Source organism: Herpailurus yagouaroundi, unplaced genomic scaffold (assembly GCF_014898765.1).
Source record: "Herpailurus yagouaroundi ecotype Mexico unplaced genomic scaffold, PumYag 197, whole genome shotgun sequence".
Classification (NCBI taxonomy): domain Eukaryota; kingdom Metazoa; phylum Chordata; class Mammalia; order Carnivora; family Felidae; genus Herpailurus; species Herpailurus yagouaroundi.
The window spans coordinates 11,014,560-11,028,303 of NW_024412428.1; the positions used below are offsets into that span (position 1 = coordinate 11,014,560).

General features: G+C 38.5%; 2 protein-coding genes across 7 annotated transcripts in view; one reads left to right on the plus strand and one right to left on the minus strand.

The window, feature by feature from the left end:
• Positions 1-2,257, plus strand: part of BRCA2 (BRCA2 DNA repair associated) — a 59,934-nt gene extending 57,677 nt beyond the window's left edge. For all 3 annotated transcript variants that reach the window (XM_040448152.1, XM_040448154.1, XM_040448153.1), the window contains exon 27: positions 645-2,257. In XM_040448152.1, the coding sequence (XP_040304086.1) occupies positions 645-1,283 (639 nt within the window). In that variant the 3' untranslated portion in view covers positions 1,284-2,257. The remainder of the gene's footprint in view (positions 1-644) is intronic.
• Positions 678-13,744, minus strand: part of N4BP2L1 (NEDD4 binding protein 2 like 1) — a 34,457-nt gene continuing 21,390 nt past the window's right edge. Inside the window, exons 2-5 of one of the 4 annotated variants that reach the window (XM_040448164.1) lie at positions 8,211-8,338; positions 5,740-5,808; positions 4,723-4,773; positions 678-790 (exon numbers count right to left, since the gene is read on the minus strand). In XM_040448164.1, coding sequence (XP_040304098.1) covers positions 4,730-4,773; positions 5,740-5,808; positions 8,211-8,338 — 241 coding nt within the window. In that variant the 3' untranslated portion in view covers positions 678-790; positions 4,723-4,729. Of the gene's footprint in view, positions 791-2,508; positions 4,774-5,739; positions 5,809-5,857; positions 5,935-7,833; positions 7,923-8,210; positions 8,339-13,744 lie in introns of those variants that run through there. The other 3 variants (XM_040448161.1, XM_040448162.1, XM_040448163.1) reach the window with 3 other exon arrangements.

Consider the following 13,744-nt stretch of genomic DNA (forward strand, 5'->3'; position numbering starts at 1 on the left):
CTGTCCTTTTGCTAGAAGGACTATTCTATACAGTTAGGGGTGTTTCTAAGCTCAGCTTAACTCTTTAAATCACCGTACACGCAAATTAAGCTGTAAGGTCTGTAATACTGACTGATGACTAAATCTCAAGTAGCTAACAGTTGCTTAGTGTATCTGTATTAACTCATTTAATCTTTACCACAACCCATGGGATGAAAATTATCTGTTTTGCAAATGAGGAAACTATGGTCTAGAGAGGTTGAACAGTTGCCTAAAGTCACAAAACTAGAAAAGTTAAGTATTAGAACCCAGGCAGTCTGTGCTCTTAAAATGGTTTAAAAATGCTTATCTTTGTTTAAGCTGTTAATGAAAAAAGAAAAGATTCAAGAGTCAGTTAAATCCCCCTGCCTCCCTTTTTATTACAATTAGTCTTCATTCTGCTTTCTTTTTGTGTCATTTTTGTATCCTTTTATGCAAAACTGTTTCCTTCTGGAATGAGAACAATAATGTAAATGTCTCTTGAAATCATCTGACCTGTGAGTCACGATGGGCGTGAGAATGTATGTGGTATTTGTGTGCTTAAATATTTCTAACGAAAAGCTGATTTGATGATGTTTTATATATTAGTGCATCATTATCTAGGCTGCATTTTGTCTTTTTATCAGATGTCTTCTCCCAATAGTGAGATGAATTACCGGAGTCCTTTATCACTTTGTAAGCCGAAAGCAAAGTCTGTGCCCACACCTGGATCAGCCCAAATGACTTCAAAGTCTTGTTATAAAGGGGAGAGAGAGCTGGATGACCCGAAAACCTGCAAGAAGAGAAAAGCCTTAGATTTTTTGAGTAGACTGCCTTTACCTCCACCTGTTAGTCCCATTTGTACATTTGTTTCTCCAGCTGCACAGAAGGCATTTCAGCCACCACGGAGTTGTGGCACCAAATATGAAACACCTATAAAGAAAAGAGAGTTGAATTCCCCTCAAATGACTCCACTGAAATTTAATGACACTTCCCTTGTGGAAAGTGATTCAATAGCTGACGAAGAACTTGCATTGATCAACACTCAAGCCCTTTTGTCTGGTTCGGCAGGAGAAGATCAACTTCTGTCTCTCGGTGACTCCCCTAGGACTGCTCCCACGAGCTCAAAAGATTATGTCAGGCCGAAAAGGTACCCTACTGCCTCTGGGATCCGAGACTGCGAGAACCCCCAGGCCAGCACCCAAGGAGGGGAGCCTGACGTGCAGGACACAGATACAGTAAAAAGGTCATCTATGAGACTGCAAAGGCGACAACAGCAGACGTGACGATAAGTCAGTTACTGACTCAGCCTCTCCGGTTTGTAAAAAATACAGCTTCAAACTGCACATCAGTGTTCGCATGAGAAAAATAGTTTCTAATTTCCCTGGGTGCCTGTCTATCACAGGAATGCTCTTTGCCTGCCTCTGTGCTTTGATTTGTTACCGATCTTAAAATTGACTGGATATTAGTCCCTTAAATCTCCCTTAAATCTTTATGACTGAATTTGATCACTGGACTTGACCAAGTATTATTTTACAAAGTAACTTTTTCTTTAAATTGTGTCCTTAATTAAATGAAACTAGGTTCGTAAGTACAGTTATTTTGACTCCTGTAATTCTTTTGAGTTCCTATTTTAGATGGTTTGGTTTAGTTTTGTTTCTCGGAGATAGCCCACTGTGACCCAGTTTTCCCTAACAAACGTGTTGATTCTCTTATAGTTCTATCCTGATTAAACGTCAGGAAGAGAAAGATGCAACAGTGGTGTTTTCTAAGACCCGTTCTTCAACACTAAGTCGGCATAACTACAAGAAAAACAGAATCCCCAATGTAATTCCTTTTTATGATTCCACTGTGATCTCTGAAATTATTTTAATTAAAAATTCAAGTACTTTAAATCAGATTTCGTAGTGTTAATGTTTTTGTAACAAAGTGATCATCTGCAACTTCAGAGAAAACTGCTCTTTCAAATTGGCAGATTCTACCCACTTTATTTTTAGCCCTGTCACAGGACTCAGCAGTACTTCTTTTAAACCTGGTTTTCTCTAACCACCAAGGCAGACAGTAATAGTTCAATATAAGAGGATATTCTCGTTTGTGACTTTCTTATGCTTAATGGAGAAAAGAGAATGCACTTCCAACCAGGAGTCGATAGCATGGAAAAGCTCTGAAATCAGGTCTTTTACTATGCCTTAAGTTTGTATAAAATATCCTGTTTTCAAATCTAATTAGAAACGCATTTCAAAGCCAAGAATAAATCTTTCAAAAAGCAATTTTTTCTTTCATAACCGTGATCCATGATTTTTCGCTCCTCTAAAAATTAACGTAACAATAATCCATTCTGCAATTCTTTTTAACTCAAGTGTTCTGCCAGTCTTGTTAATACATGATTTAAATTTTGTTCGTAAAACAATTTGGTCTTCCCATCCTAATCATTTTCCAAGTGATCCACTCTAGAACAGGGAATAAAACTGGAGTCTCAGGTGAACAAAAAAGAATTAGAAGAATCTAACCTGAACTGCTACTATGTCCTCTATTCTTACCATTTAGACCACACATTATAGAGAGATCTCATGCACACACTCCTTTTTTACACATTGTAAAAAATATAGGAAGCTCTATAAGCAAAATATGAAGCTTAAGTATATGCGGATATTATCCCCTAAGAAGTGACAATGATTACAAAGTCAATGTACACCATAGGATTAGGGATAATGGTAAAAGCAGTTTGTGTTACTCAACAATTACTTAACGAGGCCCTATCTTGTACGTAAAGCACTATGCCGGCTCTGTGAACGATACAAACGTTAATAATACAAAACTACAGGTTAAAGTTGAGTGTTCAAAAAATTACATAAATCAGGAACCTTGGGAACTGAGAGAAAAAATAAATCACTTCTAGCTGGGACAAAGTTGGCAGCATTTAATCAATTATGTTTATGTTTCCAAACCAAGTATTTCAGGAGTCATCCAGGGGAAAAAAGAGACAAATAGGGAAATTACTCTCCTGAGCTCTTTAAAATCTCTGGATCTAAACCTGGGGCCATATCAGAGTGGTTACTCAGACAAGGTGAATAAAAAGCCATAAGATGTCAATAGTGTCAGGTATTAAAATGCTAAAGTAATAGTCTTTCCAATGTATGCAGATCAAATAATTTATATAAGCATGTAAAATGCAAGGTTGCTTTTGTCTTTATGTCTCCTATTTACTAAAGAAGACTGGTAAATAAGTTTATGATATAGAAAAACTGGTTCTTAATAGGGTAGAATTCTGTGGAATTTAGGCAATTAATTTTTTTATATCATTAAAGCAGTCTAGATTCAATGACAAATTCATATAAAGCAATACCATAGATAATTTTTAATAACCATAAAAGCACCATTATATAGGACACTTCAAATAATATTTCACAGAACATTATAAAGAAGCTGTTGGCCAACAAGAAATAAAGCATACATCCTACGTGATCTTATCTATCATGGTCTCACACCAAATTAATCTGATTCTAACCTGTGGAGACTTGATTTGGAATCATAAATTCAGGATTGGTTTAAGAGGGACATCCCAGAGTTGTGGTAGAACTTTATTGTCTTAATGCCACATAAATCGCCAAGACTGCTCATCTTGCAATGAGCATGACTTTTACGTATCCCTATATGATTTCTATCTTGGGATGCTTAATTCTTGTGCTCCCAAACATTTGGGCAGCCAACTGATTATGCACATGTCTAAAAACTGCTTAATTTTTTCCTCTTAAAAACTGGTGTTTTATAAAGTCAGGCTTCTTTAATTTCCACTATTGGCACAACAGCCAAAAAGTTCATCATGTTTAATCCTATTCGATACAGTGGTAGTTAAAACACAAGATGTGACTTTAAATAATGACACTGATTTTCCTCAGTAGCTTTTAGAGCTATCAAGAAGGATCCAAAAGACTTTTTAACAATGACACATCACGAGAATAAAGGGATAATTTCCCAAAGAGTCTACTTTGAAGGACGATATTCCCTTAGATGTATGCTCTCTGGCATATGCATTTTAGAGGAAAACCACTCTCATCGTGACAGCCACACATCTCACATTTTTTGGATACACGGCTTATCAAAGTAGCAATGGCACTAACATTTTCCTGTCTCCCACTTCTCCCCCACCTTTCCAACCTTCCTGATGGAGATGGGTTTTCTGGAAAAATAGATTACTTGAGAGGAAGTGGTACTGAAGCTTCTGTATATTGAACTTATGTGACTGGGTACGTTTTCAGGGTTCCGTTTCCAATTGGTTCCCTAAAGAAAGTGACTTTGTTTAATCAAATCAGAATTCCAGCATCAGACCATGCATAGAGGATCACTTTTAACAAGTGCTTGTTGAAAATGAATATAATGACTTCTGCTGAAAAACTTTCAGGTCCGACTATTTACACGGGAATTAGAGCTCTGGCTAAAACTGAACAAAGAATAAATACCAAAAGTTGCGGTAAAAACTGATTTAGGAAAATTGTGAATGCCTGTATGATAGGCCTCTAATATCCATGGTGACAGCCGCCTCTTCTGTTAAAGGAGCTCTCGTTTGTGAAGCCCCCATGAGCCCTCCGGGTGGGAAACTCCGCGCAGGGATTCCAGTATCCTGCGCCGTCGGAAGGTGATGGGTTATTCCTGTCCTGGTTTCTGTTCATTCTGCTTGGCTTTTCCGCATGAAGCACACTGTGAAAGGTAACATCGTGTTCATACCGTTCCTTCATCCGGTGTATTTTTTCTCTTGGGACTCCATGAATGTTCCTTCTACATGGGAAAAAATGCAAACATGTGCTTAAGGCAGTATATTCAAAAGGAGTTACAAGTCCTGCATCATTACATAGATATGCACTCCCTAGTCTCAGGATTTAACTCTCACTAAAGCATAACATCTCTTTAAGGAGTTATCTTTCAGGCTCCACTCCTGTTTTTTTGTGCTGCTCTAAGGCTAAACAACTAGAGTTTCGGAAACGCTTCGTTTTTGGAACTCTCAGTTTCATGCTTCAAGGTATAAAAAAAGAACACCATGAGATCTACTTATTATATTTTTGCCTATTAATCATGCATGTATCTATAATCCATTTATGTCAGTCTGAGACACTTCTAGATGCTAATTAAAATAATCTTAAATTCAAGCGGGCCTCAGAATCAACTGGGGATATAGTTCGAAATGCAATTACCAGAGATTCCCACTGTGGCATGGGGCCCATGAACTAGGATTTGAACAATCACCTCAGGCAACTGTGATGGGCGTGGGCCACAGACCGATTTTGGAAGCACTATCTCCTTGTAACTATAGGATAAATCAGTCTTATTCCTAAAAAGTAAATTCTGATCTCACTGGTTTCTTTAAATCATTGACATCATCAAATAACACAGATAGTAAATATCAGAACCCATGCACTCAATCAACAAGTTAGTATTATTTGGACATTTATTGCTTTATAAATTAGAAGCAGCATCTAGACCCTAAGTGAACCACAGACTGTTGAACGTTTAAAGATCTTTATTGAGCCTCAATGCAAAAACGCCACTGACATGTGCAATCCCATGCAGAGAAAAGTGCTTTCAAACGTTCATTAATGAAGAAGCATTTTAGCAGAAAGTTAAATGTGTCCTTTAAAAGGACCTAGTCCAAGCCAAAGTGTAGCGTTTAGCAGTATATTAGAAAACTGACCCAAAACTAAAGTCTTCACATTAATAAATCCAAAGTGATCAATTTCCAAGAATTACCATTTCTGGCCTGAAAACTACCATGTCCATTTCCAGCCTGAAAAGATTCTTTTGTTCGGTCTGAAATACCTGAAAACAGCAGGATACATAATGAGGAACTAGAAAAACAAAGAAGTACCTTGCTAACTCTTGAACGTTGAATTTCCAGCGAGTGTCAGGTTCTCGGAATATAACTTCATAGTTATTTTCAAGTGCCTGATTTTTCAAAAGTACATAAAACATTGAAGACATGGTATGTATGTTTGGGAATGTTTATGCTGCCATTTAACATTTACTACAAATCTTTTCTAAGATTCCTTTTGTTTTACCAGTAATCCAAGGCCTTAGTTTATCTTACAAGTACCGTTGGTTCATTTCCATACTTAGCCACTCTCAGATTATATTATGGTTCCCAATGATAAGTTTTGGTCAATTTTATCTACTATGTAGGAAAATGATAAAGGTTCTTTGTTTGGGGACGTTTTTAAAAATAGATAGCTGAACTAAGTTTTAAATATCCTGCCCACATGTATGAGAAATGAATTCAGTGGCTTCTCAAAGTCCCTTCTAGGATTATCACCGAGTTTTCTTCTGCCAAATGCCTTGTCCCATTCCTCATGCCTCAGTTAGAAAGTGAGGGTGCCCTAGGAACAGAGCTTATGAAATAAAAATGATTTCCCAACACTCTTTACAAACTCTTCCCGCCAAGAAGGGGCTTTCCCTGCTATGCAATACAGTCCGGCCCAAAGCACCACACCCCGTGATCCTTGGGTTTACAGTTTGCATATAAACATCCAAATAATCTTTGCATTCATAAACTGGCTACTCCTTTCTCATCTCAAAATCTGAACTCTTGTCACTATCGTTTATTGTGTTACAAAATACAGAATGAAAACAGCTAAGTAAAAAGATTTCCTCTTCATTCTTGAGATTGAGATGGACCCTTCTCATTAGAAAAGGATTCAGATATCCTAGATGGAAAATACCTAAATTCAGGATCTTAGTAATAGCTGTGGGTGGCTTAAAAAGATTGCACATTCCAGATAATAAAAAATAAGATGTCTTTCCTTAAGCCACTCTCCCACTACTCTTGGTTTTGAGTTGTGCCTTAATTGACTACTCATGTCCCCTTTCATTTCTCTGCCAAGTGGACTCTCGGTCCATGAACTGAAGTAACGACAAAATTGATGTTCATTCCTTCCTACATTCACCCAAAGTCCCACAGGCTGGGCCTAAATAAACCAGATGGATGTACAGTTAGAGAAAAGCACACCTGCGTGTAAGCTCTTTTGCCCCCCGGATTAAAAAGAAGCCATGAATAGATGCCACGAGCCCAGTTTCTTAGAGATACTCACTTTACCGTTAGACAAGTGGGGATTATGTATGACAAAATGAGACTACTCATCTGTCGTCTTCTTGCCCTGTGTATTTCAGGATCTTTTCTCCTATCTATATGCCCAATAGGGAATGAAAACTTATGACCAGAAAAGGTGAAATATGTCTGAAACAGATCATAATTTAAAATACAAACATAGTTTTATTCCTCTCACTTTTCTATTCTGACAGTAGAGAGCTGAGTTATCTTTGTTTGCATATTTATATTTGTATTCTAGTATCTTAATAGGGTTACAGTGTTAACCCTAAATATGTTTTAAAACCAAAAAAGAAAAAAGGTCACCCCAGAACTCTCATGTGGCAACACTAAACAGTACTGAAATCCCTGCCTGCCAAAGACAGTGTCTGATCAATATAACCTACAACTCGGCTAGCAGCACTGCCCACCCCAATATTTCTCTGCAAGCTTCAGAAGGTGCCCCTGTGTATAGATGTCTCTTCTTTGGAAAGCAAGACAGAAAATCAAGACAGAAAAACCTTCAAGAATTCGGACCAAGGAGTGTTTACAAATGTACCCTGAGGGGATATTAGCATCTTAGCAAGTTTCAGCCACTGAACAACAGAGAAACACTAAAATAAAACCTGTTTACCTGCTCTCTGAGAGAACTACTATTAATAAAGATGAGATCATGGCAGATCGGAAAAAGAGGAAAGAACAAATGGTTCAATTTTCTCACAAAATTTCCGGAACTGAAAAATCAGAATGATGCTGTTTCCTACCATGACTGCATAGGGCTTCATTTCCCAGGCGTGGAGGTTGGTATTATCAATAATAATGGGGGATATGCCATTCCTCATTGCTTTTCTGGCTGCAACACAATGTTATATAACAGTGAGCAACATGCAACAATCAGAAGGGCGAGCGTACTCCATATTTTGTTATTTTTATTACAGGATGTCCTCATTACGCAACTTTAGTGCCATCTATTTCAGAACCCAGTATCAATAACTTTCCTTTTCCTGGAATCTAGGGAGGTTATGCTCTGGCATTCTGTTTGGGGGGGAAAAAATGGCAGAACTTTTATTACACTCCTTCCATAAAACTTATTCTATGTGCACAATAGGATTTCCCGGGAATTTGGAAAGGAATTTGTCACCTCTTTTCTGGTTCCATTCATGTGCTTCCTCCAGGAAGTCAGGATTGAACTCATAGGCACCGTCTTCCCTGAAGAAAAAATCATCCGTGCTGAAAATCAGAGCCCTGGGAAAGTCGTGTTGCAATTGTCTAGAAAGTGGGGAAATAAGAGATTACTTTACGACTAGGCACAGTCATCCTAGAAATTATTACCTTCCATCTCTAACATTCAGTGGTTTATAATTATGAGTCCACCAGGTTGTGTGTTGTTGAAATTCAACGCAAGAAGAGAGATGCTTGCTATTCATAGGAGGCGGGAGAAAACCGAGAGGCGGCTGTGTGTGCAGCACAACTCCTAAAACTCAGAAGTGTGGCCACCACATTGACTTCTGCTGCACCAAATGATTCTAGACACAACTCTGGAGGTTAAGGAGAAGGCATGATGACAGTGGGCACTAGTCCTCACCGCCGTTGCACAGTGGTGTACCAGTGCCCCCCACAGACCTGCCCTCGCGTGCCATGCCCCACTGCCACAGCCCTCCCTTCCCCGAAAGGCTCTCCCCTGTCCTGGGTCCCCTCTCCCTGGGCCTCTGTTCTCTGTAAGGACGCATCTGAGAAACTAGTTCTTGCTGAGGTATGATATAGACAAAAGTGATGTATGTGTGTGTGTGTGTGTGTGTGTGTGCATATGTGTGCACCACCCCTATTAAGGTAACATTTACATTTCACAGTGACCTAAACCAAATGAAAAACAGCACACCAGGAGAAGGAAAGAGGTAGACCCAGCATTCCCCATGCTTTCTTAAATCTCTATCACACTTCTCTAAATATGAAAATATCACAGAAAAAAGGGAAAACCATCGTGGAGTGTCCCCTTTAAAAAAAAAAAAAGCATACTAAATTCTGCACAAAATCGAAGAGATGTTTCCACTTGAAATCCTTATTCAGACAATTTGGTGGTGGAGGCGGGGGGGGTGCATATTATGGTAGGTAGTAACTGGGTAAATCTCTGAGCCTCCTCTCTCCTCATCTGCACAAATCAAGGATGATTTCACCTATCTTGCTAGGTTATGACACTGAGCTAATAATGTGCAGAAACAGCAGATGCGTCACCTGACACAATGAGTGCTGGTTTCTTCCCTTTTTCCCTGCAGCACCAAAACAAATTTAACAGGCAAACAGAACATATGACAAAATGGATACACTCAGAACAAAGAAAGAGAAAAAAAAAGAATAAAAAAGGAGAAAGGTTGGAGGAAAAAAGATTGGAGAATGACAAGAGCAGGAAATGCAAAGAGAAAAGTCGAGCTGTGTAACTGTGTGTGTTTCTTCTCCACGAGAAGAGTTATCTTTAATCAGGAAAGAACAGAATGAGCATAAGGCACCGGAGCCCAGATCATAAATAAGGTCCCAGGTTGTTCTGAAAAGCTTGGGTTCAATTCTTGACTCTACGATATCCAGTCATGTCACCTATCTCTCTAAACTGTTTTCCCGACTGAAAACCACAGATAATGGTCACTACTTATGAAACAGGAGTTTCTAGTAAGGCTCAAATGAGATATGAGAAAACATTTTGCAAATGGTAAAGCACTTTTACAAATGTAAAGTACTGTTATTTTACCAACAATTATAACACAGGAGATCAAATTTACCGACCCAAACTGTTTATATGCCACAGTAATAAAATGCACTGGAGTGCATATGTAATCTCGAAATTACTGCGAGTGAATTAGTATTGCAGTGAATGGAAGAGATGAAAAAACCAAAATAAAGCAAATGCCTCCATTTTCAAGAATGAGTGAACACATTCCAGAAACAGTAAATAAACATTTCTGTCAGAATTCTTCAGAAGGCTTGATCACATTTAAAAAGAAAGCAGCACAGGGGCTCCTGGGTGGGGCTAAGTCGGTTGAGCTTCCCGCTCTTGACTTCCACTCGGGTCCTGATCTCACGGTTCATGACGAGCCCTGCATGGGGATCTGCGCTGACAGCATGCAGCCTGCTTGGGATTCTCTCTCTCTGCCCCTCTCCAGCCTCTCTCAAAAATAAATAAATAAACTTAAAAAAAAAAAAGGCAGCATAGGTAGCTGATGGGCTGAGTTGGTAAACAGGGATATTCATTGTACACCATGTTATATTTTGATTTAAAGAGGAATCTGATGGTCTCTTGATAGCCTTGTGGAAAAACGTAGACAAGAAGTTATAATGTTTTTTAATACCCAGAGGATATTAGATAACTCTCCAACTCATTAAACATTTATTGAGCATTTAATATATGCCAAGTACTGGGTGAAGTGTTAAGGTATGATAATAAAATAAAATAGCTGCTTTCAAGGAATTCACAGCCTAGCCCAGGGGCCAGCTGACCTACAGATGAAGTACAAGAGAAGTCAGGGGCGGAAACAAGATCGGACAGGGAAGCATGAAGGAGATGATATTTGACTTGGGTCTTGAGACATGAGAAAACACTGTCGCTTGGGGAACGGGTTAAAAGCACAAGGGGTAAGGGGCGCCTGGGTGGCTCAGTCGGTTAAGTGTCCGACTTCCACTCAGGTCATGATCTCGCGGTTTGTGAGTTCGAGCCCCACGTCGGGCTCTGTGCTGACAGCTCAGAGCCTGGAGCCTGCTTCGGATTCTGTGTCTCCCCCTCTCTCTGCCCCTCTCCCACTTGCACTCTGTCTCTCTCTGTCTCTCCCGCAAAAATAAACACTAAAACGCACAAGAGGTAAGAGGAGGAAGCTAATGCTTTAGGGCTTGTTACAAGAAAGGAGCTCTAGGGATAAACAAGAATGAAAACACTAAGGATTAAAAGTGGCAAATCATATTTGAAGCATTTCTCCACTCTGAATGCTACGCAATTTAAAGAGAAATTTGGCAAGCTGGAATATGTCCGCAGAAAAGTGACCAGGTATCAGATGAGCAAAGATCATCAAAAGAATGTGCAGTGTTTAAACTGGGGGCAGGGTGTAGATGGGGGGGGGGGGGTTGTAGATTTGTATGATCTTCCTGAATAGTCATTCCTTCAGAAACTTGTTTTATCTTCACCTGAATGTTAAATTAGCACCGGCAGGTACAGTAGCATCTGGAACCTGCAGGACAATGAACACTCTCCTAGCTAAACAAAGAACTGATTAAGTAGACAAATCTTGAGATTCCCAAACTTAGGTGGAAGCAATAAATACCATTCCATCAGCTTCAGCAGTGATCAGGACAATGCATCAGCTCTAGCTTTCTGTATGGTGGTCAGGAGCCTCATGCATTGGGGAAATTGAGAGAATGAAAACAAAAGAAAAGGAAAAAAATAGAAAGACAATTACTTCCATAGAACCTTCAATTCCACAGCTCAAAGTCCCCCCTCAAATTCACTTAAAATGAAAACTATGAGAGAAACTCAGGTACTAATCTTGATTTCACAACTTATCACTCTTCTGTGTAATTCTTTAATCATAAACACCCATGGAAACATATTCAGGTGTCTACTAGTCACTCACTCACTGACAAAGTCCAATATTACTATGTAATTTTGAGTTGGACCCCAACTTTCATATGTAAATTTTCCAACATGCAAAAGTAGACAGGATACAATCATTCCCCCAGTACCCATGACCCAGGGTCAACAATTATCATAGGCAGTCTCATTTCATTTGCTTCATACTTCATTTCACCAAATGTCCCATCAGTCCTCATATTTCCCTGATTGTCTCCTAAATGCATCCCTAGGACTGATTTGTTTGAAGCAAGACCCAAACAAGATCCACACATTGTATTTGGATGCCAAATCCCTCACATCTCCCTATTCCATAACTTTTCTCTCTCCTTTTTATTTTCACGTGAATTATTCCCCACAATCCCTCATATTTAGAAGATGTTCAAACCTTTAGAAATGAGTTGAAAGAATAATTCAATGAACACTGCTTACCCTTCACCTACAGTCACCAGTTGTTAACATTTTGCCTCATTTATTTCTCACATATGAATTTTTGATGAACCATTTGAAAATTAAGTTGCAGTCATGACACTTTCTTCCTAAATTCTTTGTCAAGTATCTCCTATGGATAAGAACATTCTCCTACATAACTACAATAACAGTATCACATCTAGAAAATGAACACTAATTTATAATAGCTAATGTCAATTGAATTTTTAAATTTAAAATTTTTAAATTTCCCTGATGGTCCCAATAACATCTTTCATAGGGTCACGTACTGCATTTGGTTATTATGTTTGTGTCATTTAATCTAGAACTGTCCTTGTGACTTCTTTGGTTTCCCTTTTTGAAGAGTCCAGATCAGTCGGCTTAAGTACACCCCACATTCTATGTTATTTTGATGATTTCCTCATGATTAGATCCAGGTTACACACTTTTAGAAGGAAAGCACAGAGGTAATATTTGTGTACTCCTTTTTGCACGTAATAACAGTTTGTACCGTCGTGTTCAATTTGGTCACGTGGCTTCTAAAAGGTGGTGTCAGCCAGATCTCTCCACCCTAAAGAAACATGGTTTCTCTTGCAATGTATGTAATGGCAGGACAGGGGTGGTGGGAGTGGGCGTGAAGCTGTCAGACCCCAGGTAAGGAGCCTGTTGCCCACCAGCCTTTTGCCCAGTGATCTTCACATTCATTGCTGACCACGCCTGAACCAAGTATTACATCAGGAACTGCAGAATGTTGATTTTTCTCATTATGTAATTTCTTCTACATTTACTTTGTGGCATTGTCTTGTAAAGAGGAACTTTCTCTCCCCTTTTAGTAATCTTTAACATCCTTATTCTTTATGATGTTCAAATTGTCCCATATTTGGCCACGAGGTATCCCTTCAAGTTGGCCCCTGTGTCTTATATATGCCCCTTTGTCTATACAACCTTAAAAATACTGCTTTTCCTTTCTAATTAGCAAAGACATACATATTCACTGCAGAATATTTTTAAACAGAAAACTGCAAAAAAGGGGAGGTTTCTATGTTACCCCATCTAAAAATAATTATTAACATTTTGACCTTCTTTCCAGGAAATAGATAGAAAGATAGGTAGTTGGGTGAGTAGATAAGTCGGTAGGTAGATAGGTGATAGAATTTTGTATCTGATGTTTTGTTACATAAAAATAGAAACATAATATAGAGCATACCAAATTTTCACCAAATTTACTTCCAAAGCTATTATTTCCCAACTCATGAAATACAGTTCTATGACATTATTTTTAATGACTATGACACAAATATTGATATGGATATACCATAATTTACTTCACCGATGCCCTACAGTTAGGCATTTATTTTGCCCCCAACTTCTTTGATTATCAGCAAGATTATTTTATGTTTTCTAATCATTTAGAGGTACTCTTTTATGAACTGCATTTTCATGTCCTTAGTTAATAAACGTTATCTGTTTCTTACTGAGTATGTAATCTTTTTAATTTTGTTTATGATAAACTCTGACATAAAAGTCTGAATTTTTAGAAATTTTTCTAGGCACATGTATCCATCTTTTATTTTCTACTTTCTGCTCTTGATGATACATTTACATCAATCTTTCCCACTCCAAGTTTACGTAAATATTCA